The sequence below is a fragment of the Pan paniscus genome, chromosome 5, assembly GCF_029289425.2.
Source record: "Pan paniscus chromosome 5, NHGRI_mPanPan1-v2.0_pri, whole genome shotgun sequence".
Taxonomy (NCBI): Eukaryota; Metazoa; Chordata; class Mammalia; order Primates; family Hominidae; genus Pan; species Pan paniscus.
In genome coordinates this window covers 79,152,860-79,178,785 of record NC_073254.2, presented here as the reverse complement: position 1 = coordinate 79,178,785, position 25,926 = coordinate 79,152,860, and the positions used below count along the sequence as shown (strand labels likewise).

Here is a 25,926-nt window from a genome sequence, read left to right as displayed (position 1 = left end):
CTGTGATAAGCCCCACTCAAAGGCAAAGATGCTTTCAGGAGCTAGTTGGATGCGGAAGAATGCATCCTTTATGTATAAGCATGTAAACCAAGCACTGTCAGCAGGAATTCGCCCAAGCATTGTATATGGGTTGGACACAATGGCATATAATGTAGCTGCAACCTTATTTACTGCCCACAAATCCTGTACCGGCTGGTAATCTCCGGGGGGCTTTAACACCGGTAGCAATCGAGTGTTCCAAGAAGAGGCACATCTTTCTATTATCCCAAATTTAAGGAACTGGTCTATATGCTTAGTAATCCCATGGGTGGCTTCTGCTGGAATGGGATTGTGACAGATTCGCACTGGGTAAGTGCCCCACAGCAGTTCCACCACTACAGGTGCCTGATTTATGGCTAGCCCCGGGGGATTGTCTTCCACCCAGACCCCTGGCAGCTTGAGAAATAATTCCTTATACATTGCCTCATTTTCCCACTGGCAAAATGCATCTTTACAAATTTTGCATCTCTCATAGAGTCTCCATTCCTCTGTTGTTGGGACAGTAAGCGTCATTATGATGGCTTTTCTTTGACCTAGGTTTAGAGTCATGTCCCCTTCTAGTGTAAAGGAGATTTGTGCTTGCAATTTCTGGAGCAAGTCTCTTCCTAACAAGGGCACCGGACAATTTGGCAAATACAAAAATTCATGTTGGGCACATATTTTAGATTTGAAATAAGGCCTCTTTTCTGTTATTCCTGTAGCTCCAATTATATTGACATAATTTTTAGACAATAGCCAAATTGCTTGATTTACTACTGAGTGCTCCACACCAGTATCGACCATAAAGTCCTTTTTCCAGCCTCCTACCTCCATTGAGACCATAGGCTCCTTGGGGCCTAATGAAATGAAGCCTGGTCTGTCTCAGTCCTCACAATAATAATTGATTCCTGCCAGTCCGATTAAATCCATGTCTGATTTCTGAATCCCTTGACCAGCAGTAGGGGATTCTGGCCAGCCATTTTGTCCCTGATTGTTGCCTTTATCCTTTTCTCTTTGTGGGCATTCATTCTTCAGTGTCCCATCTGCTTGCATCTCACACATTGATCTCTCTCAGGCCTAGGTCAGCTCTTGTCCTGGCTTAGCTACCTAGTTTTGCCTAGCTTGTCCTCTACCATGACCATGACCACAACCACATCCTCTCACAAAACCAGTTTCTTTTCCAACTAAGGCTGCCACCAGCAAGTCTGCCTTTCCCTTAGCTCTGTGTCTGGCTTCTCTCTTGGCCTCCTCATCCCAATTTACAAATACGTTAGTAGCCACATAGATAACCTGGGTTATTTAGGTGCCTTCAAAACCTTCTAACTTCTGAAGCTTTTGCTTTATGTCTCCTTGTGCCTGGCTTACAAATGCCACATTAACCATACACTGATTACCCGCAGCCTCTGGGTCAAATGGTGTATAAAGCTGGTAAGCCTCGCAGAGCCTCTCATAAAATTCACTGGGACTTTCATCTGGCTTCTGGCAGACCTCTGAGACTTTTCCAATATTGGTGGCCTTCTTCCCTCCAGCCTTTATTCCATTTAGGAGTGCCTCTCGATACCACTGCAAGCTTTGTAGCCCTTGAGCCTGGTTAGGGTCCCAGCCTGTGTCAGCCTCTATCAGGAGTGCTTGTTGTGCATACTGCCTGATATATCTTGTACCTGCAGGTGCATTGTTCTCCAGCCACTGGAATGCGGCTTGTATAACTCTATGGTGCTCTTCTGTATTAAATAATGACAGAAGAAGTTGTTTGCAATCAGCCCAGGTAGGATTGTGAATTAGGAAATGGACTGCATTAGATCTATAAGAGCTTGAGGTTTCCCTGTATAAGAGGGAGTATGTTGTCTCCAATTTAAGAGATCAGTAGTAGAGAAGGGCTGATAAATGAAGAGCCATTCTCCCCCTTGGACTTCATTCTGTGCATTCAAATAAATTTGTTCCCATGTTTCTTGGAGGGGGATCTGCATTGCTTGGGCATGGCCTGACCTAAGGTGCCTGACCTCATCCCCCTGGAGTTCCTCCCTTCGCTTTTCAGGCAAGGGCTCTGGCTCCTCTCTGCATGGTGTTGCCTGAGGGGTGCTTTCTTCTGAATCTGAACCTCTGGAGGCAGCCGGGGCAGCTTCCTGTCTAAGCCTTGCCAGGGATGGATAAATTGGTGCATAGAGGAGTGGATTTTCTAACTCTTCAGGTGGGGCCTGTAGGACAGGTTTTTTCTGCTTTTCCTGTGAATCCTTTTCTTTTACTGATGCCTTGCAATCTCTTTCTATGGTTCCTGGTTTTATCTGGGCCATTAGAGTCTTACAGTAGGTCTTAAAGCAGGCCTGCAGCCACTTAGGGTGGTTTTGAATTATACTTAGCCAGGAGTCAATATATGGAAACTGATCTGGGTGCCCAGGCTGTTCTCCAACCCCGGTGACTACCCGGAACACTTGGCCCATTATTTCCCTGTCTATTGTCCCTTCAGCCAGCTACCCTACATTAAAAGATGGCCGGTCTATCTCACAAAGGGTCCTCAGTTTCTGTGGAGTTAGCATAACCCAATATCATTAAAACCTTTCTTAAAGTTTTTCAGCATGCTCCCAGTGGAGTAGGCTTTGATACTTTTCCTCCCATTTCCTCCCTTGCAAGTTGCTTTCACTCTCACTTTCACTCTTGGATCCACCAGACTGGGTCCTATTATGGGAGGTTCAAACACTGCTTAGCCAGGAGCATGCCTTAATTCCTGTCACAGCTAGCTGCAGCTGTGGAGCTGGTCCTATGGGCTGTATACAGTGTCCTAGGTCTGGCTTTTCCCACATTCACCTCAGAGCACATAGTCCACACTAAGAGATCTGTGCCTCCCCACATCACGCCCCATGATGGTCTCTCCGAGACTCTCTTCCACACACTTTCACACACCTCCTCCGTCCCTGAAACGGTTTTCCTTTCTGACTCGTGGGCCCCATCCGCATCTGGTGTCAGTTAGGGTGTGAATTTTGTCTGAGTCAATGGGCCTCTCTCTCCCAGTGTTCCCAACCCCCTCGGGTTGGACTACTCATCATGCCGTGGGATGTGATCAAGCTCCCCTTCTGTCTTTATGGGATGGGTCTTGCCTTAGGGCCCAAACCTTACTGTGGTTCAGATGTCTGCACACGCTGCTCCCGTGACCATCCTGCAACCCTTTCTACTGGTTCCATTTGTGCTGTTGAGGGAAGGCTCCAGAATGCAGGAGGGCCATTCTCCTTCCAGGCTGAAACTCTCCCGGCAGTGCCAAGGACCCCAAGTCTCCCACATCCTGGAGCTGTAGCCCACAGGTAAAGGAGACAGAAAATCTGCCATCTCCAATCCCAGATGGGCCCCCAGAAATGGTACAGGACAATCAAAGACTGGAGAGACCAAAAAAGGTTCAGGAGAGTTTATTAAATTAAGGTGATAACTGGCTCAGCCAGACATTTGTCCAGAAAGTCTGAGCCCCAAACAAAAGGCTTTTCCTACTTTTAGACATCTTAAAGCAGCAACTATGTGAGATGGGAAGCAAGTTACAGAAGGAAGAAACAAAGGCAGCATTACAACATTTCTTACATCTTGAGAGAAACATGTCTTGCGACCTAAACTTATTGGTCTTGTGACCCTGCAGGCACGCTAGGGAGGTAAGCAGTTTATTACGCTGGGCCTGTAATAAACTTTGAGGAATGTGGAGTTGAGGAGTATAGATGAGGTCCACTGACCACAGAGAGAAGACAGGCTGTTAATATTCTCTTTTAACTTGAGTGTAAGTGGGGGAAGGGGGTCACACTTTGCAGAAACTTTAAGAAGATTTTTAAATTTCTATTACTACTACTATTAGGTTATAGTTGATTTCATTAATTCCTTCTTCATGATGACAGTATGCCTAGGCAATGAGCTTTTTATGATGAATTTCCCAGGTGTTCCTTGTGCTTCTTGTATTTGGATGTCTAGGTCTCTAACAAGGCCAGGGAAGTTTTCCTTAATTATTCCCCCAAATATCTTTTCCAAACTTTTGGATTTCTCTTCTTCCTTAGGAATACCAATTATTCTTAGGTTTGGTCATTTAATATAATCCCAGACTTTTTGGAGACTTTTCATGTTTTCTTATTTTTTTCTTTGTCTTTTTTAGATTTAGTTCAAAAACGTTGTCTCCAAGCTCTGAATTTCTTTATTCTACTTGTTAAATTATATTGCTGAGACTTTCCAGAGAATTTTGCATTTTTGTAAGTGTGTCCAGTGTTTCCTGAAGGTTTGTTTTTCCTTTATGCTCTATTTCCCTGAATATTTCTCCCTTCACTTCTTGTATTGTTTTTTGGATTTCCTTGCACTGGGCTTCACCTTTCTCTGTTGCCTCCCTGATTAGCTTAATAACTAACCTCCTGAATTCTTTTTCAGGTAAATCAGAGATTTCTTCTTAGGTTGGAACTATTTCTGGTGAACTAGTGAGACTTTTTGGGGGGTGTTAAAGAGCCTTGTTTTGTCATATTACCAGAGTTGGTTATCTAGTTCCTTTTCATTTGGGTAGGCTCTGTCAGAGGAAAGGTCTAGGGCTAAAGGCTGTTGTTCCGATTCTTTTGTCCCACAGGGTGTTCCCTTGATGCAGTTCTCTCCCCCTTTTCCTGTGAATGTGGCTTTCTGTGAGCCAAGATGCAATGATTGTTATCTCTCTTCTGGATCTAGCTACACAGCAAGCCTACCCGGCTCCAGGGGGTTGTCTGCACAGAGTCCTGTGATATTAACCATCTGTGGTCTCTCAGCTGTGGATACCAGCACAGTATTTGAGATATCTCCAGGGTCCTGCAGGAGCAGTCTACTTCCTTCAGAGGGTCTGTGGGTCTTCTTGGGATTCCTGGTTTGTTCTTTTAGAATAGCTTTTTTCTAATGCTGTGAAGAATGACTTTGGTAGTTCGATAGGAATAACATCAAATCTTTAAGTTTCTTTGGGTAATATGTCAATTTCAATGATATTAATTCCTCCAACCCATGAGCATGGAACATTTTTCCATTTATTTGTGTCATCTCTGATTTCTTTCGGCAGTGTTTTGTAGTTCTCTTTGTGTGGTCTTTCACCTATTTGGTTAGCTGTATTCCTAGATATTTCATTTTCTTTGTGGTTACTGTAAACAAGATTACATTCTTGATTTGACTCTCAGCCTGGATGTTATTGATACATAGAAATATACTGATTTTTATACATTGATTTTGTATCCTGAAATCTTGCTAAAATTATGTATCAGGTCCAGTAGCCTTTTGGCAGAGTCTTTATGGTTTTCTAAATATACAGTCCCATCACATTGAAGAAAGATCGTTTGACTTATTTTCCTATTTTGGATGCACTTAATTTATTTCTGTTGCCTGATTACTGTGGCTGGAACTTCCAGTACTATTGAATGGGGTGATGTGAGGGGCATCCTTGTCTTTTTCAAGTTCTCAAGGGGAAAGCTTTTGCCCATTCAGTATATTGTTGGCTATGGAATTGTCATAAATGGCTCATATTCTGAGGTATGTTTCTTCAATGCCTAGTTCGTTGAAGGTTTTTACCATGAAGGCCTGTTGGCTTTTATGAGAAACTTTTTTATGCATCTGTCACAATGATTATTTGATTTTTGCTTTGAATTCTGTTTATGCAGTGAATCACATTTATTTATTTGCATATGTTGAACCAACTTTGCATCCCAAAAATAAAGCCTACTTCATCATGGTGAATTAACTTTTTGATGTGCTACTGGATTCAGTTTGTTAGTATTTTGTAAAGAAGTCTTGCTTCTATGTTCATCAGGGATATTGGCCTGAAGTTTCCATTCTTTGTCGTGTCTTTGCCAGATTTTGGTATTAGGCTGATGCTGGTTTGCTAGAATGAGTTAGGGAGGAGTCCCAAAGGCTCTGAACAATCCCATGTCAAGTTTGTAGCTGGACTGACCATTAAGAGCTGTCAAAAGTTAGGGTGATGGGTTCAGGCTGTTATTGTCCCTTTTTGACCCATTGTTGAATGTAAACTGCCCCCAGAAAACGGGAGTAAACTTAGATGATCCCACATTCTTGGGCTAAAGTACTTCCCAAAGAATGTTCAAATGTAAAGTCAACTTGCCAGCATCACTTCCAATAGTGAAAGGAGGATGAAAATCCTTTACTCCTAGAGGGAGATCTGGATGGATACCACAGCATCTACTGCACACTCCATATGTCCATTATGGACATATTTCTACTCCAATTCACAGCATGTAGTTGTACAGCATTTTATTTGGATAAGATCTTGTAGATGGACATTTAGGATGTTTTCAATTAAAGGTAGTTTTGATGTATTGATTTCCCAAAATCAGTGTGAAGAATTAGCCCCTAGCTACTAGCTCCCTCCTCAAAACTTATACTGAAGTAGTTATACTTCAGTATAGTCGGGAAACATGAACCAAAATATATCACACAAATGTATAAAGAAAATTTATTGGATGACTCATAATTCTCAAAATAAATGCAAATATGTCTACACACAAATCTGTACATGAAACATCATAGCAGGAGTATTCACACTAGCCAAAAAATGGAAACAACCCAAAGGTGAATCAAGCGATGTATAGATAAAATATGATATATCCATGCAATGGAATGTTATTCGGCAATAAAAAGGGGTGAAATACTGATACATGTTACAACATAGAGAAATGTTTGTTAAGAAAATTATACTAAATTAAAGAAGCCAATCACATAGGATGTGTAACATGTCCACAATAGGTAAATCTATGAGGATAGAATGTAATATTAGTAATTCCCTAGCATTGAAGAAATAATATGGACAAACTACTAACAGGTAAGGTGTTTCTTTTTGGGGTGACAAATTATTCTAAAATTAATTGTAGTAATGGTTGAATAACTCTGTGAACATATTAAAACCCTGAATTGTATTTTTAAATAGATAAATTATATATAATATGTGAAGTTTACCTCAATAAAGCTGTTAAACAATAAAGAAATCATGGGAAATTAGTATACAGATAGCTGCATTGAAATTATGTGTGTGAATGTCTGAGGATAGGGTAGGTGCTGTAGAGATTGTACTGTGGAAAAGAGCATGTCTGTTCTTGCTGAGAGAGTAAACTGGAGAGAAACAGACAAAATTGTGCTCAGGCTTTTCTAGTGCCATTGTCCAGAGACATTCTTTGCCAGTTTCTGCAGTGAAGAAATAATAACCAACAAAAACACTGATGCAAATATCCATGGAATAAACTTTCGGCTGCTTTGAAACCTTGCTGACCTGAAAACTTTAGAAACATAGCTTCAAATGTTGTCCTGTAATTTTGTCATTCCAATCCTCCAGAGAAAATGATTATTTGCCCCTGAGTTTCAATACTTCACCTCAACCACAAAACTTATAGAAGTTCCTATTCAGCTTCTGCAAATTTCATCTGCCACTTGTAAATTCAAAATATAAGAGGAAATGTCAAGATCAACACTTTGTACTTTCCTTCTCTCTGAGATATTGGCCCCTCAAGTCCTTGCTTCCGTGGTAGTTCCCTATAGCCTGTAAATGTAATTTTATATGAATTGTATCTAGTCATATTAATAAGAGACTTGGTCTCCAACAAGTTACTGTGCTGTTATCAGAAACAGAAATCTATCAGTCTATTTCCTTTTTTTTTTTAAACTGAACTTTATCTGGGTTTCTACTAACATGATATTGCACCAACACCTAGCCCCACAGATGCTATATGGTGATTTTGTTTGAATTAGAAAAAGTAAACCCTCTAGGTTTACAGATTTTTTAAAGCACACCTTTTCTGAGCAGACAGCTTGGGGAAAAAATGTCGATTAATTTTCAGGCTCTACTCCACTTTATCAGCTAGACTTTCTTTGTCAATGAACAATTTGCATAACCATATATGGTGACCCTGTGCTTACTACCGAGTATGTGCTTAGTAAATAGTTGTTAAATCCATGTATAAATTTTATATTTGTATGGGGAATTAGACTTAACCCACTTTCTATTTTACTTCTACATGTAGACTATGTCCACTTGAACCACATAAATATTACAAAGTGCATACGACTTGGTGAATAGATCAAAGTAAAATAAAATTGATTTAAGTATCACCAAATTTTATGAACTAAAGTATTCCTATATTTATATAGTTGTTTTGTCACTAAGTTGCTAAAGTCCCACATTTAAGATATTTATAGACTAACATATGATAGTTGGCCTTATAGACAACAAATAATTACCATCCAATTTTTTCTTAGTCTATATAACAACTAAACATCAGAAACACTACATTAACATCCAAGTTCATCCATATGGCCTTAGAATCAGCACTTCCTACCAATTTCTCTCTTTTTCTTGATCTATTATTTTCCAAGTTCCCAAGCCTTGGAATGATTTATGAGAAACTAATAAATACTTAGTAGGCATTTAATAAATATTCATAGCATGGAATATCCTACTTCTTTATTTTTCTCTTTTCTCCTTTATGGCCCACGTGTAATTTATCAAAGTCATTAATTTACTCACCACAATATCACTCACATTCTTTCTACTTTTAGCTTGTGGCTAAAAAAGTATAGGACTAAATTACATCAGCCTTATATTATTTATTAGCTTTCAAATACTCCAGTCATTTTGAAGCTGGTACTAATGAAATTTGATCATGTTATCAATGAGTATATCAATAAATGAATAAACTAAGCCTGAGTAACATATAGAATTCAGTTTAGAGTAGATTCACCATAGGAGAGCAATAAAGTAAATTTTAAACATGATAGTGGAGAGACTGTAAATGTTTAAAAGGTTAAAATTAATAAGTATTCATAGTATTTGAATAACAAAAAGAGGGATTTATATCTGTAAAGTTTGGCAATCATTGAAGCATAAACGCTAAGCCAAGTAAAAATGTGTTAAATTTAAAAGGTATTACACAAAAATATGAACATATTACTTAGAAACTTGAAAGTCAATAACAGAATAAGTTTATGAAATAGTATGAAAATTTTTTGAGTAGGGAATCAGGGTAATAGTAAGGGTTTGGTACTGGAAACTGTTTATTCCATTATTATAAGCCATGTGGAATTTTTGCTTTAAAAATAGCATATTTATTTTATGTTACAAGCCAAGTAGAATTTATTTTTTAAAAAGCATATAGGTTTTCTGGCCATGAATGAGTAATTGCTACTACAATATCTTATTTACATAAATAATTGGAATATAGGGAAAAATCTGGAAGAATACAAAATAAAGTAATAATACAATGTCCAAAATTCAATAAACATGATTAAATATGGAAAAAATTTGTGGGAAACTGCGGCCAATAGTCAGGATAAAAATGACTCAAAGAAAACCAGTAAGGAAAGAAATCATAGAGATTATATGATCAGCATAAAAGGCTTTAAAATTGTTATTATCAATTTGTCTAAGGACTGAAGAAAAATAGGAGAAAAATGGAGACTAAAAAATAAGAATCTAGTATAGAAATAACAAAAAGTCAACTAATAAAGTGAAACAAGTAGAACTTCTAAAGATAAAAATATAATACCTCAACTATGTTTGTTTAACAATATATTACACACTGCATAATAAAAGACCATTAAACTTGACAGGAGTAGAAACTATGCTGAAAGAAAGATATAAAATGGTGGGGAAAAAATGAGCAGAGATTCAACAACCTATAGACTCAATGACCTAAACAGATAAAAATTGCAAGTAACTGGAGTTCCAAAAGATGGAGAGATAAATAAGAACAGAATAACTATTTGAAGAAATCATAACAAAATTGTCCAGATTTGAAGAAAAATATCAAACAATATATCTAATAATCTTAATAAAACCTAATAAAACTTTTATCACTGACTTCTCATCTCAAACAATGCAAAGCAGAAGACAATGGAACAATATCTTTTAAATGCTGACTTTAAAAAACAAAAAAACCCTTCAACACAGAATTCCAAATCCAACAAAAAATGTCACTCAAAATAGTATGAATTAATGACATTTTTAGGCCAAAAAATAACCTAAGGGAATGTGCTTTAATTAGATCTATATTATAAGATGTGTTAAAGGAAGCTCTTCAGGTGTCAGGAAAATGATACCAAGTAATAACTTGGAACTGCAAGGCAAATTAAGAGTGCCGGGTGGGGATGAGGCACAATGATGAGGAAAACTGAGAAAAGAATACATCACAACAGCAGCAGCAGCAGGGAAGAAAGGTCTTGTGGCAGTTCAACTGGAATATTCTCTGTAATTTAAGGGGAAATCTCTGTCTTTCTGTCTGTCTATCTATCCATCCATCCATCCATCCATCCATCCATCCATCCATCCATCCAAGATTGCCTGTATTTACACACAGACACACACATACACACACACATGCACACACATATCTTCAGAAATTTTTCTCTCATAAAAGGTTTAGCCTAATTTAAGATATAGTTTTTCAATAGAAGCTTTGTTTTAAATCTGATGCAGAAAGCCAATATCGAGAGCATGTACAAGTAAAATTGTTCCTTAGTAACAGGGGAGCAGAAGCCCTATTCACAGTTGTTCTCCTCCTGCTAAACGAAGTTCTTTCAGAAAACATAGGTTCCTCAGATAACACAGGATGAAAACCATTGATTTAATCAATTGGTATTGCTAGCTTTAAGAATCTCAATTTTTTTACATTTCTAAAACTTTTACCTAATCATTAATAAGATAGGTAGCTAAAAAGATGGATTTCAAAAACAAATAAATAATAAATCTACAATAAAGATGAAACTATTGAAGTTGTTTTGTAATACCAATTGACTATTTCTTAATTGATTCCAAACCAACTTTATTGGTTTTCAAAGTACACTAATCTAAAAAGTCACTTAAATTGGGCTAAATCAGTTACAGTAGACAGCAAAGACTACCATTAAGAAACAGAAGTGGCAATAACAATATAAAGAGAAAGGACTTTGCTGATTCAAAAGTAAAAAAGGTTAATAATACAAAAATATAATTAGATACAATGAATAAGATCTAGTATTTGATAGTACAAAGGGTGACTATAAGTCAGCAATAATTGGTTGTATCTTTTAGATTAACTGAAGGTGTAAAATTGCAATGCTCGTAAAACAAAGAAATGATGATTGCTTGAGGTGCTGGATACCCCATTTAACCTAACGTGATCATTACACATTGTAAGTCTGTATCAAAATATCTCATATACCCCACAAATATCTATACCTACTATATATCTATAAAATAATAATTTTTTAAATAAAAAATCACACACATACAAAAATAGATTTTAAAATAAGTTTTAAAATAAATAAATAAAAATAAAAATTTGTTTGGAAAAGACATTTCAACTCCAAAAAAATTGTTCCTTAATAGCAGGTTAACCAATAATTTAGATATTCTTCAAGTAATTGTGTCTAATATGTCAAGAGGATAAAAACATGAAAACCTCTCATACTTTCATATATTTTCATAGCATCAAATGGTTAGATATATGATTTTAAAAAATTGTGATGTGTTTGTATTTAAAATTGTTAAGTTGTAAATCTGGAATATTGTATACAGCAGTCTATATTATCACATCAAATGCCCTCTGTCTAAACTTTGTGTAACTACTATTGATTATTAATATGGAAACTGCTTATACAGTATGGATAATCCACTGACTTCAACTTTCTTTAAAGGAATGAGAGCTAAAGCCATCAAATGCCAGAGAGAGAATTAAATATTGTTATACTAATATGGAGGTAGAATAAAAGGTAACATATTGAAGATATATTTAGAAATGTAAGACAACATGTTTGAAATGAAAAAAGTGAGAATTCTGGGTGTTTTTTATTATGATCTAAGTTCTGGAGTAATGTACAGAACAAGCAGATTTGTTACATAGGTATACACATGCCATGGTGCTTTGCTCCACCCATCAACCTGTCATCAACTTTAGATATTTCTCCCAGTGCTATTCCTCCTTGAGGCCCCCACCCCTGACAAGCCCTGGTGTGTGATATTCCCCTCTCTGTATCCATGTGTTCTCATTGTTCAATTCCCACTTATGAGTGAGGACATGCGGTGTTTGGTTTTCTGTTCTTGTGTCAGCTTGCTGAGAATGATAGTTTCCAGCTTCATCCATGTCCCTACAAAAGCCATGAACTCATCCTTTTCATGGCTGCATAGTATTCCATGGTTTATATGTGCCACATTTTCTTTATCCAGTCTATCATTCATGGGCATTTGGGTTGGTTCCAAGTCTTTGCTATTGTGAACAGTGCCACAGTAAACATACGTTTGCATGTGTGTTTATAGTAGAATTATTTATAATCCCTTGGTTATATACCCAGTAATGGGATTGCTGGGTCAAATGGTATATCTAGTTCTAGATCCTTGAGGAATTGCCACACTGTCTTCCACAATGGTTGAACTAATGTACACTCCCACCAACAGTGTAAAAGCGTTCCTATTTTTTCACATCCTCTCCAGCATCTGTTGTTTCCTGACGTTTTAATGATCATAGTTCTAACTGACGTGAGACAGTATCTCATTGTGGTTTTGATTTGCATTTCTCTAATGACCAGTGAAGATGAGCTTTTTTTCATCTGTTTGGTGGCTGCATAAATGTCTTCTTTGGAGAATTGTCTGTTCATATCCTGTGCCTACTTTTTGATGGTTTTTTTTCTTTCTTGTAAATTTAAGTTCTTTGTAGATTCTGAATTTTAGCCCTTTGTCAGATGGATAGATTTTAAAAATTTTTCTCCCATTCTGATGATAGTTTCTTTTTCTGTGCAGAAGCTCTTTAATTAGATGTCATTTGTCTATTTTGGCTTCTGTTGCCATTGCTTTTGGTGTTTTAGTAATGAAGTCTTTGCCGTGCCTATGTCCTGAATGGTATTGCCTAGATTTTCTTCTACAGTTTCTTGGTTTTAGATCTTACATTTAAGTCTTTAATCCATCTTGAGTTAATTTTTATATAAGGTGTAAGGAGGGGATCCAGTTTCACCTTCCTGCATATGGGCAGCCAGTTTTCCCAAAACCATTTATTAAATATGGAATCCTTTCCCCATTGCTTGTTTTTATCAGGTTTGTCAAAGATCAGATGGTTGTAGATGTGTGGTGGTATTTCTGAGGTCTCTGTTCTGTTCCATTGGTCTATATATCTGTTTTGGGACCAGTACCATGCTGTTTGTGTTACTGTAGCCTTGTAGTATAGTTTGAAGTCATGTAGCATGATGCCTCCAATTTTGTTCTTTTTGCTTAGGATTGTCTAGGCTATGCGGGATCTTTTTTGGTTTGATATGAAATTTAAAGTAGTTTTTTTCCAATTCTGTGAAGAAAATCAATGGTAGCTTGATGGGGATAGAATTGAATCTATAAATTACTTTGGGCAGTATGGCCATTTTAGAATACTGATTCTTCCTATCCTTGAGCATGGAATGTTTTTCCATTTGTTTGTGTCCTCTCTCATGTCCTTGAGCCGTGTTTGGTAGTTCACCTTGAAGAGGTCCTTCACGTCCCTTGTAAGTTGTATTCCTAGGTATTTTATTCTCTTTGTAGCAACTGTGAATGGGAGTTCAGTCATGATTTGGCTATTTGTCTGTTATTAGTGTATAGGAATACTTGTGATTTTTGCACATTGATATTGCATCCTGAGACTTTGCTGAAGTTGTTTATCAGCTTCTGGAGATTTTGGGCTGAGACGATGGGGTTTGCTAAATATTCAATCACATCATGGGCAAACAGAGACAATTTGACTCCCTCTTTTCCTAATTGAATACCCTGTATTTCTTTATCTTGCCTCATTGCCCTGGCCAGAACTTCCAATACTATATTGAATAGGTGTGGTGAGAGAGGGCATCCTTGTCTTGTGCCAGTTCTCAAAGGAAATGTTTCCAGCTTTTGCCCATTCAGTATGATATTGGCTGTAAGTTTGTCATTAATTGCTCTTATTATTTTGAGATACTTTCCATCAGTACCTAGTTTATTGAGAGTTTTTAGCATGAAGGGTTGTTGAATATTTTTGAAGGCATTTTCTGCATCTATTGAGATAATCATGTGGTTTTTGTCATTGGTTCTCTTTATGTGATGGATTACACTTATTGATTTGCGTATGTTGAACCAGCCTTGCATCCCAGGGATGAAGCCGACTTGATCGTGGTAGATAAGCTTTTTGATGTGTGGCTGGATTCAGTTTGCCAGCATTTTATTGAGGTTTTTCTCATCGATGTTCATAGGGATATTGGCCTGAAATGTTCTTTTTGTGTATGTGTCTCTGCCAGGTTTTCATATCAGGATGATGCTGTCCTCATAAAATGAGGTAGGGAGGTTTCCCTTTTTATCCATTGTTTGGAATAGTTTCAGAAGGAATGGTACCAGCTCCTCTTTGCGGATTACACTTATTGATTTGCATATGTTGAACCAGCCTTGCATCCCAGGGATGAAGCTGACTTGATCGTGGTAGAAAAGCTTTCTGATGTGTGGCTGGATTCGGTTTGCCAGCATTTTATTGAGGATTTTCTCATCGACGTTCATAAGGGATATTGGCCTGAAATGTTCTTTTTGTGTATGTGTCTCTGCCAGGTTTTGGTATCAAGATGATACTGTCCTCATAAAATGAGTTTGGGAGGTTTCCCTTTTTTTCCATTGTTTGCAATAGTTTCAGAAGGAATGATACCAGCTCCTCTTTGTACCTCTGGTAGAATTTGGCTGTGAATCCATCTGATCCTGGACGTTTTTGGTTGGTAGGCTATTAATTACTGCCTCAATTTCAGAAGTTATTATTCAGGGATTTGACATCTTCCTTGTTTATTCTTAGGAGTGTGTATGTGTCCAGAAATTTATTCATTTCTTTTAGATTTTCTAGTTTATTTGTGTAGAGGTGTTTATAGTATTCTCTAATGGTAGTTTGTATTTCTGTGAAATCGGTGGTGATATCCCCTTTATCATTTTTTATTGTGTCTATTTGATTCTTCTCTCTTTTCTTCTTTATCAGTCTGGCTGGTGGTGTATCTAGTTTGTTAATCTTTTCAAAAAACCAGCTCCTGAATTCATTGATTTTTTGAAGGGTTTTTCATGTTTATATCTCCTTCAGTTCTGCTCTGATCTTAGTTATTTCTTGTCTTCTGCTAGCTTTTGAATGTGTTTGCTCTTGCTTCTCTAGTTCTTTTAATTGTGATATTAGGCTGTCAATTTTAGATCTTTCCTACTTTCTCCTGTGGGCATTTATTGCTATAAATTTCCCTCTACACACTGCTTTAAATGTGTCCCAGAGATTCTGTTGTGTCTTTGTTCTCATTGGTTTCAAAGAACATCTTTATTTGTGCCTTAATTTTGTTATTTACCCAGTCACTCAGGAGCAAGTTGTACAGTTTCCTTTAGTTGTGCAGTTTTGAGTGTGTTTCTTAATCCTGACTTGTAATTTGATTGCACCATGGTTTGAGAGACTGTGTGTTATCATTTTTTTCTTTTGCATTTGCTGAGGAGTGTTTTACTTCCAATTATATGGCCAATTTTAGAATAAGTGTGATGTGATGCTTATTAATTTTCTGTCTCATTCATCTAATATTGACAGTGGGGTGTTAAAGTCTCCCACTATTATTATGTGGGAGTCTAAGTCTCTTTGTAGGTCTCTAAGAACTTGCTTTATAAATCTGGGTGCTCCTGTATTGGTTGCATATATATTTAGGATAGTTAGCTCTTCCTGTTGCATTAATCCCTTTACCATTATGTAATGCCCTTCTTTGTCTCTTTGGATGTTTGTTGGTTTGAAGTCTGTTTTATCAGAAACTAGGATTGCAACCCCTGCTTTTTTTTTTTTTTTTTTGCTTTCCATTTGTTTAGTAAATCTTCCCACATCCCTTTATTTTGAGCCTGTGTGTGTCTCTGCACATGAAATGGGTCTCCTGAATACAGCACAGCGAAGGGTCTTGACTCTTTGTCCAAATTGCCAGTCTGTGTCTTTTAATTGGGGCATTTCGCCCGTTTACATTTAAGGTTAGTGTTGTTATGTGTGAATTTGATCCTGTCATTATGATTCTTGCTGGTTATTTTGCCCATTAGTTGATGCAGTTTCTTCATAGCGTCAATGGTCTTCACAATTTGGTATGTTTTTGCAGTGGCTGGTACCGGTTATTCCTTTCCATGTTTAGTGCTTCCTTCAGGAGCTCTTGTGTGGCAAGCTTGGTGGTGACAAAATCTCTCAGCATTTGCTTGTCTGTAATGAATTTTATTTCTCCTTCACTTATGAAGCTTAGGTTGGCTGGATATGAAATTCTCGACTGAAAATTCTTTTCTTTAAGAATGTTGAATATTGGTCCCCACCCTCTTCTGCTGAGAGATCCATCATTAGTCTGATGGGCTTCCTTTTGTGGGTAACCTGACCTTTCTCTCTGGCTGCCCTTAACATTTTTGCCTTCTTTTCAACCTTGGTGAATCTGACAATTATGTGTCTTGGGGTTGCTCTTCTCGAGGAGTATCTTTGTGGTGTTCTCTGTTTTTTCCTGAATTTGAATGTTGGTCCACCTTGTTAGGTTGGGGAAGTTCTCCTGGATAATATCCTGCAGAGTGTTTTCCAATTTGGTTCCATTCTCCCCATCATTTTCAGGTACAAAAATCAAACCTAGATTTGGTATTTTCACATAGTCCCACATTTCTTGGAGACTTTGTTCATTTCTTTTCACTCTTTTTTCTCTAATCTTGTCTTCTTGCTTTATTTCATTGAGTTGATCTTCAATCTCTGATATCCTTTCTTCTGCTTGATCGATTTGGCTGTTGCAACTTGTGTATGCTTCACGAAGTTTTCTTGCTGTGTTTTTCAGCTCCATCAGGTCATTTATGTTCTTCTCTAAACTGGTTATTCTAGTTAGCAATTCGTTTAACCTGTTTTTAAGGTTCTTAGCTTCCTTGCATTGTGTTAGGACATGCTCCTTTAGCTCAGAGGAGTTTGTTATTACCTACCTTCTGAAGCCTACTTCTTCCAATTCATCAAACTCATTGTTCATCCAGTTTTGTTCCCTTGCTGCAAGGAGTTGTGATCCTTTGGAGAAGAAGAGGCATTCTGGTTTTTGGAATCTTCAGCCTTTTGCACTGGTTTCTCCCCATCTTCGTGGATTTATCTATCTTTGGTTTTTGATGTTGGTGACCTTCAGATGGGATCTCTGAGTGGACGTCCTTTTTGTTGATGTTGATGTTGATGTTATTACTTTCTGTTTGTTAGTTTTCTTTCTAACAGTCAGTTCCCTCTGCTACTGGTCTGCTGGAGTTTGCTGGAGGTCCACTCCAGATCCTGTTTTCCTTGGTATCACCAGCAGAGGCTGCAGAACAGCAAAGATTTCTGTCTGTTCCTTCCTCTGGAAGCTTCGTCCCAGAGGGGCACCAGCCAGATGCCAGCCAGAGCTCTCCTATATGAGATGCCTGTCAGCCCCTACTGGGAGATGTCTCCTAGTCAGGATACACAGGGGTCAGGGACCCACTTGAGGAGGCAATCTGTCCCTTAACAGAGCTCAAACGATGTGCTGGGAGATTTGCTGCTGTCTTTAGAGTAGTCAGTCAGGGATATTTAAGCCTGCTGAAGCTGCCCCCACAGCCACCCTTTCCCCTAGTTGCTCTGTCCCAGGGAGATGGGGATTTTATCTATAAGTCCCTGACTGGGGCTGATACCATTTGTTCAGAGATGCCCTACCCAGAGAGGAGGAATCTAGAGATGCAGTCTGGCCACAGCACCCTTGCTGAGGTGCAGTGGGCTCCACGCAGTTCCAACTTACCAGTGGCTTTGTTTACGCTGTGAGGGTAAAACCACCTACTCAAGCCTCAGTAATGGCCGATGCCCCTCCCCCCACCAAGCTCGAGCATCCTAGGTCAACCTCAGATGGCTGTGCTGGCAGCAAGAATTTCAGGCCACTGGATCTTAGCTTGCTGGGCTCCGTTGGGTGGGACCTGCTGAGCCAGAGCACTTGGCTCCCTGGTTTCAGCCCCCTTTGCAGGGGAGTGAATGCTTCCTTCTCGCTGGCATTCCAGGTGCCACTGGGGTATGAAAAAAAAAAAAAAAACAAAAACAACCTTCTGCAGCTAGTTCAGTGTCTTCCCCAAAAGGCTGCCCAGTTTTGTGCTTGAAACCCAGGGCCCTGGTAGCATAGGCACCAAAGGGAGTCTCCTGGTCTGCCGGTTGTGAAGACTGTGGGAAAAGCACAGTATCTAAGCCAGAGTGCACCGTTCCTCCCGATATAGTCTCTTATGGCTTCCCTTGGCTAGGGGAGGGAAATCTCCTGACCACTTGTGCTTCCCGGGTGAGCCGACACCCCATCCTGCTTTGGCTTGCTGTGGGCTGTACCCACTGTCCAACCAGTCCCAATGAGATGAACTAGGTACCTCATTTGGAAATGCAGAAACCACCTGCCTTCTGCATTGATCTTGCTGGGAGCTGCACACCAGAGCTGTTCCTATTCAGCCATCTTGCCAGCAAGCTCGAGAATTCTGTTTTTATTATTAATGCTTAGTACCATGAATTATATTCCTAGTGCTATGATTTGGCATTCTACATTGCCATTTTACACTGTTTAGAAATAACCAGGAGTTATTTGTCCTGGATTAATAATAAGAACTATATTTGAGAAATCACAGCAGCACGTGACTACAATTTTTTAAATGAAGATACCATGCAATGGTACCATTCTTATAATCTAATGCAGATAATTATTTCTTGTCTTTAATCTATTATATATATTTTACATTACAAATTGTCATATGAATTGTGTATCTTTGTTTCCCTTCTATTACTTTTAAGACTCCTGTCCCAGAAACCTAATTAACCTGATTATTATAAACACAAATTCAAGGAAAAAAGGTTTCCCAACACTAGAAATGATCTAAAAACCATGTGCTTTAGAGTTTAGTATTAAGGCTCAGTATTTGAGTTCAGGTTTCACTTATGTTTTACAAAATGAAATGTTAATATATACTTTATTAATTTTAATAAATTATTTTTATTTAAAAAACTAAATACATTAAATAAAAATCAAAAACAGTATCTACTATCAACTATCACCATTATAAAAGCAAGAACCTTTGAAATAAATGAAGATTGGATAAATTTAGCCTTACAGAAAATTTGTTCTTTTGATTTTTAACTTTGAGCTTTTAAATTATACTTTTATATAAATGATAAATTCAACGTGGTTCCAGCACTTAAAGTACACAAAAAAAATTCAGTCCAGTCTTCCCATTTTGGTCACTCATATGCTCAGTTCCCTTTCTCTCTCTCTCTCTTTTTTTTCACCTTTTAAAATATGTTTTTTCTTTTAATTTCTATTTTAAGTTCAGGAGAACATGTGCAGGTTTATAGGTAAACTGTTGTCCTGGGGGTTTGTTGTATAGATTATTTCATCATTCAGGTATTAAGCCTAGTACATATTAGTTACTTTTCCTCATCCTCTCCCTTCTCCCACCCTCTACCCTCCAATAGGCAATAGACCTAGTGCATGTTGTTCACCTCTATGTATCCAGCTATTCTCATCCTTTAGCTTCCACTTCTAAGTGAGAACATGTGGTATTTGATTTTCTTTTTCTGTATTAGTTTCCTAAGGATAATGGCCTCCAGCTCCATCCATGTCCCTGCAATAGACATGTTTTTGTTCTTTTTCATGGCTGTGTCGTATTCCATTGTGTCTATGTACATTTTCTTTATCCAATCTATTATTGATGGGTATTTTGGTTGATTCCATGTCTTTGCTATTGTGAATAGTGTTGCAGTGAACATATATGTGTATGGTCTTTATTATAGAATGATTTATATTCCTTTGGGTATGTACCCAGTGATGGGATTGCTGGGTCGAATGGTATTTCAGTCTTTAAGGCTTTGAGGAATTGCTACATTGCCATCCACGATGGCTGGACTAATTTACACACCCACCAATGGTGTATAAGCATTCTTTTTTCTCCACAATCTTGCCAGCATCTGTTATTGTTTTTTTTTTTTTTTTTTACTTTTAATAAATAGCCATTTGGACTGGTGTGAGATGGTATCTCATTGTGGTTTTGATTTGCATTTAATTAGTGATGTTGAGCATTTTTTTTTTTCATGGAGTCTTGCTGTGTCACCAGGCTGGAGGGCAGTGGCATGATCTTGGTTCACTGCAACCTCCTCCTCCAAGGTTTAAGCAATTCTCTTGCCACAGCCTCCCGAGTAGCTGGGACTACAGGTGTGCACCACCATGCCCAGCTAAGTTTTGTATTTTTAGTTGAGACAGGGTTTCACCATGTTGGCCAGGATGGTCGTGATCTCTTGACCTCATGATCCACGTGCCTCGGCCTCCCAAAGTGCTGGGATTACAGGCATGAGCTACCGTGCCTGGCTGAGCTTTTGTTTTTTTACATGATTTTTGGCCACGTGTCTGTCTTCTTTTGAAAAGTGTCTGTTCATGTCCTTTGCTCACATTTTTATAAGGTTGTTTGTATATTTAAAGTGAAAAAAAAGTGGGAATTTATTTGGAAGCTAAATAACTATTCCGAACAGTACTGCAAAAAGATAATGTGTGATAGAACTAGAGAGTGGGCAGTCTATTAAAACATAAGAAATGAAGAAATTTTGAATTTACTCAAATGTAAAGGCTAATGGCTGGGAAATTTTTTCTTGCCATTTTTCAAAGCCCAAGGTGAATAAATTAATATGCATTTTTAATTCATAATGTGTGAATGAAATTGAATTATAGAATTCTGAGAAGTATCTCAATAGAGTAATCATAGAGTCATTTCCTTTATAGACCATTTTTCATGGCTCTTTAATGTGTTTATATTAATTTAAACATTATCAGTTTCCCCTTTTTTTATCCCTATGAATAATAAGGATCTTAACAGAGAAAAATATGTACTGCAATGTAACATACTTTTATGCCATTGTTGAGCTATGTCAGATTTAAGTTTGAACATTCACAATCATTATAATCAAAAGCATTTTTATAAGATCATTTTTTTAATAGTAAACTATAATATTTCAGGAGACATAGTCATAAACTTTATTTTTAAATTAAGTATATAACTGCAGTAAAAATAAGAATTAAATCTAAAAATTAAAAACATTAATAAAGCTAGAGAAACTTTAACAATGACAAATCAGTACTTTCCCAACTGCAGCATATAAAAGCCAAATGCTTCTATTAAATAGTTTCTTTGGAATCTACTTGACTTGTTTGTAAACTTACTGTGTGAAATATTGTTTTATTTTCTAGTTCAGTCATTTTTGACATTTGACAGAGTATTACCAGGTGAGAGTCTTTGCAGTAAATTTGAGCCTATAGCAAACTTTCAAAGGTTCTAAACTATGATTTAAAAAGTGAAATATATTAATCCTGAAATTTCTAAACAAGACAAAGGCCTTATTCTATTATTTATAATATATTCAATAAGATACAAAGTCTTGAGATGCAAATAGTGTATAATTTTAATTCAAAAATTAAGATAACTAATATATTTTTCAGTATGTAAGTTTAATGGTTTCTCTGGTCATAATTTGGTTCACCTAAGCTTGAAATTTTTAGTAATATTAAGAGCTTATCAGAGGACAGAATCTGAATGAATGCTCATTTCTAACTATTAAATTCTGAGCTGTATTCACTTTTACTTTCTCTTTTTCTCATGAATATACATTTAGATACACATGTAATTACTAGTATAATATTGTATGCTCATAATGATTAGGTTATTTTTGTTCACCAAATTGAATGTTCTTCAATGTACTTCTCTTCTTGTTCTTGCACTCTTAGCATCTTTTTGTTATCATTTTTCCCCAACTTATTCCTAAGGAGGACAGGCTGCAGAACACAAAAGGCATGTAAAATATATCACAAATCTTTATAGATTACTTTGTTAGCTTTTGTCCCTAGAAGAGCAATTCTTCTTAATGTTTTGATATCTGCAGATAGGGCAAGGTAATTGATGTCTGAGAGAAAAAACTGCAAGAAACAGGCCAAAGATGGAAAAATGTAGTGCCTTGATGGGAAGGATGAGTGTATTAGCTTTTCTTCTATTTTTCATTGATAATTTACTGTAATTATGTAATTTTTGCTTTAAGTATTAGTGACTATGTAATCTATACAGTACTAAGATATATAGGCATGAGTAACTTTTGATGAATAAGGTGACATTCTTTCCTACTAATTTTTAAAATAAATTTTATTGTATATATTTAAGGTATGGGCCACATGATGTTATGAGATACATGATGTTATGAGATACATATGGGTAGTAAAATAGTAACTATAGTGAAGCAAATTAACATCCATTATCACATATAGTTACCCATTTTTCATCTGTGTGTAGCAAGAGCAGCTAAAATCTATTCATCCACCAAAAGTCCCAAATACAATGCAATATTTTTAACTATAATCCTCATGTTATACATTAGGTCTGTAGATTTGTTTATTCTAAATATCTGATGCTTTGTATCTCTTGACCTAAATCTGCACATTTTCCCCACCCACAGCCTCAGACCTTGCTTGGCTTTATAACCACAGATTTGGTCTCTGTTTCTGTGTATTTGAGTTCATTTTGTTAGAGTCTACCTATAAGTGAGATAATCACATATGTTTGTGTCTAACTTATTTCACTTAGCATAATATCTTTCAGTTTCATCCAGGTTGTAACAAATGGCAGGATTTCCTTCTTTTATAAGGTTGAATAGCATTGTGTTTGTGTGTACACAAACATAATTTCTTTATAATTTTGCCCATGTTCATTGCAGCATTATTCATAATAGCCAAGATATGGAAAAATCCGATTACTTTTTGGATTGATATTTATGAAAATATTTGAATTACTGTACTATAAATAAGTTGAATAAATCAAATCAGCCTCCAAATCCAGTTGCACACCCTGACCAGTTTGAAGCAAGAATAATATATTCAAGAAAATCATTTAAATTCTCTCTACTTCTCTCTCTCTCTCTCTCTCTCTCTCTCTCAGATGCCTGTACCAGTCAAGAATTTTACTGGCTGCATAGAAGTTATAGAAATAAATAACTGGAGATCTTTCATTCCATCCAAGGCAGTGAAAAACTATCACATTAACAATTGCAGGTAAAATAGCAGTAGTGATTTTTCTAATAACTTGTTCAAATAACCACACCAAAAGATATCATTTCCAATTGAAATAATCTAATGAAGGCTGCACTATATTTCGTTTCTTTGTTTTTGCTTCACATTCCTACATTCTACTTCACTCTTTTACAGTTTATTGAATTTTTAAGTTATATCCCAATTAAGATGGACCATTACTTATAAAGGGTATCTTTTTTGTGCTATATAAAATATACCATCCAACAAATAATGAGTCACAATCAGAAAACATCCTCTATCAGAGTTAGTTTAAAAATGAAGCATGCTGACAAGCATGCCTGTGTTATATTGTGTGGAGTGCTAAAATACATTCTTTTTCCAAATTATCACTCTCAAAAAGTTGTCCTTGTTCTTCAGTTTCCATTATGGGAGACGTATTTCTTTCAGACTCTGCTTCTGGATACAGAAATCTCCAAACATGGCTTTGAATTGGGTGAACTAAAGAGATAACACATTTGAGACAATATTAGTCATTCATGCATTGGTAAGAAGTGGCTAAAATTTTATTTCTTCCCTGTTATTAAGAGGGAACTCAGACAATTAAAATGACCCCTTATAAAAGGGGTTATTTTGGGAGTATTATGGTAAATTGGAAACGCAGAAGTAAGATAGCATGGTGAGGTGGGTTATTTGATCACAGGACAACATAAAAGCTCACATCTTAATCAATGTGAGGTCGCTCCTCATGCAAGCCCAGAGAAGCTCTAGCCATCTGGATTTTTGGACCCTCTTTTCCTTTAGAAGCCCTGTGGGATGACTTGAGCCTCACAGTTTTGATTTGCATTTCCCTAATTATTAATGTTATTGAGCATCTTTTCGTGTATATATTGGATATTTGTATATCTTCTCTTGAGACATTTCTATTTGATTTTTTGTCCATTTTCGAATTGGATTGTTTCTTTGTTGTTTAGTCTTAGGAGTTCTCTATATATTCTGAATATTAATCCCTTATCAGATATATGATTTGCAAGTCTTTTCTTCCATTCTGAGTTGTCTTTTTACTCTGTTAATATCTTTTGATGCACAATTTCTTTTTAGTTTTCATGAAGTCTAATGTCTGTTTTTTCTTTTATTGCCTGTGCATTTGGTGTCATATCCATATCCAAGAAATAACTGCCAAATTCTATGTTGTGAGCCTTTTTCCCTATGTTTTCTACTAAAAGCTTTAAAGTTTCAGCTTTTTAATCCATTTTTAGTTAATTATTGCATATGGTGTTAGGTAAGGGTCCCACTATTTGGGTCATTCTGTTGTATGTGGATATCCAGTTTCTCCAACACCATATGTTCACAAGACCAGACCATTCTTCCCCCATTGAATGTATGTGGCACCCTTGTCAAAAATCATATACATAAGGGTTTATTTCTGGGCTTCTCATTCTACTCCATTAGTCAATATGTTGGTCTTTATGCCAATACAAAAAGGTTTTAATTACAAAGGTAGCATTGTAATTAAGTTTTGAAACAGTAAGTGTGAGACCACCAGTCTTGTTATTTTTCGAGATTGTTTTGTATGTTCAGAGTACATTGAGATTCTACAGGAATTTTAAGTGGATTATTTTTATTTCTGAAAAAAAAAATCACTGGGATTTTGCTGGGGATAGCACCAAATCTGTATATCACTTTTTTCCAATTCATAAACATGAGATGTGATTCCATTTATTTATGTCTTTATTTCTTTCAGCAATGTTTAGTAGTTTCCATTGTAGAAGACATTCACTGCTTTGGTTAAGTCAACCAAAAGTAAACTGCATTTCTACCCACTAAGCATGAGCAATCTGAAAAAGTAATTACAAAATCAATTTTATTTACAATATCATCAACTAAGTTCAGTTAATTGAGTCTTCTTTTTATTTTCCTTAATCCATCTAACTAAAGATTTGTCAATTTTGTTGAGTTTTTCAAACAACCAACTTTGTTATCATCAATGTCATCTCTACTTTGGGTTTAGATTGTTCTTTCTTCTTTTTTAGCTTATTAAGTTTTAGTTAACTTGTTGAATTTGAGATCTTTCTTATTTTTTAACACAAGCATTAATGGCTATGAATTTCCCCCTTACCACTGCTTTCACTGCATCTTGTACATTTTGGTGTGTGTTGTATTTTCATTTTTATTTGTCTCTATTTTCTACTTTCCATTATAATTTATTTCTTGATCCTTTGGTTGTTAAAAAGAATGTTGTTTAGTTTCCACAAATTTATAAATTTTCTGGTTTTACTTCTGTTATTGATTTTCAACTTTAACCATTGTGATCAGAAAAGATAATTTATATGACATATGTCCTTCCATCTATTGAGATTTAATTTGTGGCCTAACATATAGTCTATCCTGGAAAATGTTCCACATGCTTTTAAGAATGTGTATGCTGTTGTTGTTGTGTAGTATGTTCTGTGTATGTCTGTTAGATCTAGTTGGTTTATTGTGTTAAGTCCTCTATTTCCTTACTTATCTTTTACATTGTTGCTCTATTAATTATTGAGAGTGGCTATTTAATTCTCCACTATTATTGTACAATTGTCTATTTCTCCCTTAAATTCTGTCTTTTTTGCTTCATATATTTTGATAATCTGTAATCAGCTGTCTAAGTGTTTATATGCCAGGTCTGTCCCACAGAAGCTGACCCAGTGACAGATGAAAGATGTACAGGGACACAGATATTTTGCCTGTCAGTATGGCTAAGGGGCTCTGCTGTCAGAGTCTGCAGCATCGGCCTCAAAAGCTGGTGAAGTTCACGTTTATTTAGTGCAGATTAAATGACAAAGGTCTCCAGTAAACACCACTAGAGGGTAATTAACATTGCCACATTGCCAAACCCCTGAGTAGAGAGCAATCATTCACCCACGATGATCAAAAGTTGGTCTTAGG

General features: G+C 36.7%; 1 protein-coding gene across 1 annotated transcript in view; it reads left to right on the top strand.

Annotated features, from left to right (window-relative positions):
• Nucleotides 1-25,926, top strand: part of LOC100974207 (eyes shut homolog) — a 1,877,183-nt gene that overhangs the window by 1,278,386 nt on the left and 572,871 nt on the right. The window contains exon 29 of the mRNA XM_063605324.1: nt 22,913-23,025. Coding sequence (XP_063461394.1) covers nt 22,913-23,025 — 113 coding nt within the window. The remainder of the gene's footprint in view (nt 1-22,912; nt 23,026-25,926) is intronic.